This window comes from Hakea prostrata, chromosome 11 (genome assembly GCF_041222555.1).
Source record: "Hakea prostrata isolate BN-2017 chromosome 11, UWA_Hpros_2, whole genome shotgun sequence".
Taxonomy (NCBI): Eukaryota; Viridiplantae; Streptophyta; class Magnoliopsida; order Proteales; family Proteaceae; genus Hakea; species Hakea prostrata.
Window position 1 is genome coordinate 1 of NC_142610.1, and position 5,299 is coordinate 5,299.

Here is a 5,299-nt window from a genome sequence, read left to right on the forward strand (position 1 = left end):
TGAGGTGATTCATCATCTTCAATAGCCATAAATAAAACCTCATCAGTTGAGTCATTGTCTTCATCTGATTCTTCTTCAGAGGAGTAGCATTCATTCTTAGTCAAAAGACTTCTCCTCTTGAAATGGCTTTTCTTTTTCTTTGGTAAGAATTTTTTCTTTCCCTTCCTATCATTTCTATCTTCCTCTTCATCTTCCTCTTCATCTATGTTTCCTCTCTTAGGACATTTGTAGGCAAAATGTCCTATTCCACCACAACTGAAGCATTTAAAAGGTGCTTTTCCCTTGTGTTTACCTGTTCCTTTCTTAAACTTTCTAGCTAAGTAAGCTATAAGTTCATCATCAGAGTCTCTAGATTCTTTTTCTTCTTTGACCCTTAGCTTCTTCATTGCTTTGAATGCTACTTCCTTCTCTGTGAACTTGCCATTTTCAGTTCTCATCACATAGGTTTTAAGTGTTCCATGTACTTCATCAAGAGTGATTGTATCCAAGTCTTTGGCTTCTTCAATGGCCGAGACTTTGGAGTCATATTTGGGAAGCACATATCGGAGAATCTTCTGACATGTCACAGAATTTTCAATTTTTTCTCCAACTCCTCTGATGGAGTTTACAACCTTATTTACTTTGACCATGTAGCTGTCTATGTCTTCTTCTTCAGTCATCTTAAGACTTTCAAATCGTGCTCTGAAGATTTGCAGTTTGGCTTTCTTAACTTTGATGTCCCATTCATAGATGCTTATCAACCTGTCCCAAACTTCTTTAGCTGTATCACAGTCCATTACTTTAGCCATGACTTTTTCATTCAGCCCAGACATGATAGCATTTAACGCCCTGAGATTGTGTGCATAAGCCCTTTTTGCTTCAATGTCTATAAGCGGAGCTACTGATTCTTCATAGCCATTAATCACAGACTGCCATACATCATACCCTAGAGATCCAATGTATATCTGCCGTCTTCTTTTCCAAAAAACATATTCTGTACCATCAAAAATAGCAACTTTCCCAAAGTCTTTGGAGCTGCCTTTACTTGTGGCCATTCTTACAAACTCTCTGATCAAATCCCGAAGTGGTTATACTTCTCTTCACGGAACCTGGCTCTGATACCAATTGTTATTCCCAGATTGACACTGAGAGGGGGGGTGAATCAGTGTCTTCAAAAATTTACCACAATGTGGCTGGGTCTACCAGACAGTGTACCACTCGTAGCTATCAACTGCACAAGGACACGTCCACCACACACCACAATGTGGCTGGGTCTACCAAACAGTGTACCACCACTCTGCAATCAAGGTACTCCAATATGTGCAACAAAGAAAAATAAACAAAAAACGCAATGCACCAGAGTTTACGTGGTTCGACCAAATTGCCTACATCCACGGAGTAACACCCTACCTAGGGTTTCGTATATTACTTAATACACTCCTAGATATTTTGACTGCTACAACAGTCCAGGAACACCAATCCCTGCTATAGTCTAAAATGCAATTCAGACAAGGGCACCAACCCCAACCCCCTAGACAAGCTCCAACTTGCTAGGTCACAATGTAAACCAATAATTCAAGTTCCCCAAATTACATTCATGATCTAGGTTCTTCATCATTAAACATAACCTAGAAAATAATAGACAATAACTTGTGAATACGAGTTACCTCAACTTGTGTAAGATGCATGGTAACAATACTTGTTTCTCTTTTTCTCCAACTCTTTTTTTTCTTTTCAATCTTTTTCAGTTTTCTCTCTTTAAAAAAATCATACAACCATGTTCCCTTCTTTTCTTCTGCTGCTTCTTCTTCCTTCTCTTTCACTTTCTTTCTTGTTCAGCAAAACAAAAGACTTCTTATTCCCAAGCTTCAGATCTCCAAAGCCAACCAACGTCTTCTGGTTCGATCTCCACGCTCTTCTCAAGCTCCTCAAAACGTTCTTTCTCTTCTGATGGAGTTTGCTCTCCTTTTATAGATTAATTTAACTCAAGAGTTTGAATCAAACTCAGAGTTCCTATTTGACTTAAACAAGGAGTGTTTTGACGTACAAATCAGACTAACTTAGAGATCTCCAATGAACAATCCCACCGTTGGATTTGAAGATCAAGAAGTCGTGAAGATCTCCTCCAAAAATCGGCTCAATCAAACACTAGATGACCATCCGATGAAGAGATTGATCAAAACTGGATAGAGACCCTCTAAAACGGGATTCTTGAGTTTTCTTTATTTGAATTGGATTCTTTCTCTCGGATCAAAACTGGACAGAGACCCTCTAAAATGGGATTCTTGAGTTTTCTTTATTTGAATTGGATTCTTTCTCTCAGAACCTTTTTGTGTTGCTGTACCATATCAAAGCCCACTTAAGTTGCCAACAATGACAATACCTTCATTTTAGGCCAATGGAACAACACTACTCAATGTATGAATTCTGAGTATTATGATCTGTTTATAATAGGCCGGGTGGGATGGATCAGATGACACCTCCACAAGGCTATGTATGTCATAGATGCAAAATATCTGGTATGTTAATGTTTTTTATGGTTCTACTTTCACTTCCATCTGCATATATGGATTATTTGTGAAATAAAATTCATTCATTATTTTCTATTGACTGTGCAGGGCATTTTATACGTGATTGCCCTACAAATGGTGACCCCAACTATGACTTTAAAAGATTGAAACCCACATCTCATCCAGTTGTCGTTTTGAATGAGTAAGTGTGTTTTACATGATGCATCTTGTTCCTTAGCTTTTCATGACTGTTTATTACTTGTTCAAAGGCATGGAGATTGACTACTCTGTTGTAAAATAGGGCTGCTTTTGAGAAGGAAATTGGAGTGTTGAGTTCCACCAAATCTGTCACCAAACTTCCACCAGAACTCCATTGTCCTATTTGCAAGGAAGTAATGGTAGATGCCATGCTAACGAAGAGGTGTTGTTTTTCGAGCTTCTGTGATAGATGTAAGTGTTCTCAATTTCTGATAAGCTACCTTATTCTTCATTCATTGCTTTTGTTTCTACCATTTAGGTTGTCTGATATGATTGAATTTGCCTACTTTGACATGGAACTTCAAACAGGTATTCGGAACCATATTCTTTCCAAATCTGTTTGCTTTTGTGGGGGTGCAAATGTGCTTGCAGATGATCTTCTGCCAAATTTGACCGTTAGGGCAACTATTGACCGGTTGTTAGGAAATTCTGGTCACATGAAAATCCAAGGTTTGTGTTTCACTAATTTGCAATTTTAGTTAAATTATAACAGAGAAATGGTTATGTGAACGTTGCTGTTTTATTTAGGTTCAGACTCCACTGATTATGAGCAGTGCAAAGTCTTATCTTCCACTATTTCTTTTGCATCAAGTGGAGATAGGACATCAGCACCAAAAAGGGATGAAACATTATATATAAAAGCAATGACAGATGAAGAAGATGTTATCACCAATGTTCCGCAATCATCTGTGGAGGCAGGGACCGATAGGCCAGTGGATCTGCGAAAGGACAACATACTAAAGAAGAAAAAGAAAACCCACTTGCCAGTTAATGGTTAGTTTATTGCCCTTGGTTATTGTGTTTTATATAAATCATGCTTTATGTGTTCTGACAGTATTTAATAATGTTTCATGTGTTCTAGATATGTATCACCAGTGGAGTACCCCTCCAAATCTTATACCTGGCGACTGTGCGATGCCATTTTACCCTTCTGCATGTCAGTATGGGGCAAACATACCACTTGGAATGGATGGATATATAGCTTATTATCATGGTGCCATGTCCCATTCTGGTTATCCTGCTGCTGACTTCAATGTTCCCGTTATAGGATCCATGTTTCAAAGTTCTCTTGTTGGACTTTCAGATTCTTTGTCACATCAAAGGTATGATCGCTAGTAAAAGTAAAATTTTACATCCCTACAACCTGATATTTTCTTTTGGGACTTTGATCAGTTATAGTGGTGTCTTAAAGACAAACTGTGAGGGAGGAGACTCATGATACTGCTGGTCACTTAGCAGTCCCTCCTCTCTGTTTTATTATGTGATTTCTTGTCAAAATTTTGCCTTCCTGTCAACAGAAAAAACAACCTTATTCTGTTGCTCTTTCCTGGAAACTTATATCTATAAAATTGTTTTCTTACCTAACCATTGTGCAATTCAATTAATATATACAGGTTCCCATGAACTTTCATTGTTGAGCTGTTTTAAACCCTCAATTCATATTGTCCCACATATGTCAGCTTTCAAGTCTGATATAATTTATTTTGCAGTTATCGTTGTTATAGCTTTAGAAGTACTGATATTGTTGCTTTTCCCTCTTAAGATGCAATTTCATTTCATTTATTGCTTGCTTATTATTTGAGTTGTTTCATTGTCGTAGTTTTGGGGTTTCAGAGCATTCACACCACAGCAATCAGTTCCACCAAACTAAGAAGTCTAGTACAGAGCAAGATCGGAGGCTCTTCCAATATCAAAATCATGAGCATCATCGTAGCAAGGCTGCAACAGATAGGAAACGGAAGAGTATTGAGTTATCTAGTACAACCTTTGATGGACAAGATTTATGCAAGAAGGAGCTGCTTCACAGAGAGGCTGGTGATCCCAACAAGAAGAAAAAGCTGTTGTGTTCGGCAGAAACACTTGTGTCTTGTGGCCAGAGACTGCAGAAGCACCCTCAATGGTGACTATAGTGATAATGATGATCGAAATTTCAAAAGGAAGTCCTCGTGGTATCAATCATCACCGTCCTTTCAAGAGAGATCAATCCCAGTATGAACCAGGCTGCTATAAGTGAAAAAACAGTATGATGCCTACTTGAAGACTGGCATTTTAACTGGAAAGACCTGATGTGCATATAAAGTGGATTGTATATTTTTTTTCCTCCTTTTTTTTCCTGTGAATGAGTGGCTAACAAATGATAAATCTTGTTATTTCTATTGTAAGTTGCCACCACAAATAACATTTGTACCGATTTTGTAATGATAATAAAGGTGCTTTTGAGTTTCTCAACTTGTTTCTTACAAGGCATTTCTTTTTGGGGTGTGCATTTCTTTTGTTTTTTTGGTTATATCTGATCTGCGGTTTTTGGGGTGCACATTAGGATCAAGGTCCTAGATCCTATTCCTGCTGATCCAAATTTAAGCCTTAGGGATCTACACACTGATTTGGTGTCAATCCAGATCTAAAGCAGAGTCAGTTTAGACTACGAATTCAGATCCTGGTTTTCTAGTTCTTCACTCGCAATTTTTTTAGTTCATTCTTGACGATCTGGTAAAGAAAGAACTAATATGTTTGAATTTTGGTCGCAATGCTTATAGTGAGGGCCATAAAAG

At 38.0% G+C, this 5,299-nt stretch overlaps 1 protein-coding gene across 1 annotated transcript; it reads left to right on the forward strand.

Moving 5' to 3' along the window:
- Nucleotides 1-2,443: 2,443 nt before the first annotated feature.
- Nucleotides 2,444-4,771, forward strand: LOC148999480 (E3 ubiquitin ligase PQT3-like). The gene is made up of 7 exons (XM_089141037.1): nt 2,444-2,498; nt 2,598-2,691; nt 2,791-2,939; nt 3,057-3,197; nt 3,276-3,521; nt 3,610-3,850; nt 4,348-4,771. Exons 1-7 carry the CDS (start codon nt 2,444-2,446, stop codon nt 4,649-4,651), a joined length of 1,230 nt encoding a protein of 409 aa, XP_088997163.1. The 3' UTR covers nt 4,652-4,771.
- The last annotated feature ends 528 nt before the right edge of the window (nt 4,772-5,299 follow it).

What these genes read in the sequence shown, in the direction of transcription:
- LOC148999480 (XM_089141037.1), top strand. Translation starts at nt 2,444, where the DNA reads ATGGATCAGATGACACCTCCACAAGGCTATGTATGTCATAGATGCAAA. An exon ending in TCATAGATGCAAAATATCTG is followed by an intron (nt 2,499 to 2,597) that starts GTATGTTAATGT and finishes TTGACTGTGCAG; the next exon opens with GGCATTTTATACGTGATTGC. An exon ending in CCAGTTGTCGTTTTGAATGA is followed by an intron (nt 2,692 to 2,790) that starts GTAAGTGTGTTT and finishes GTTGTAAAATAG; the next exon opens with GGCTGCTTTTGAGAAGGAAA.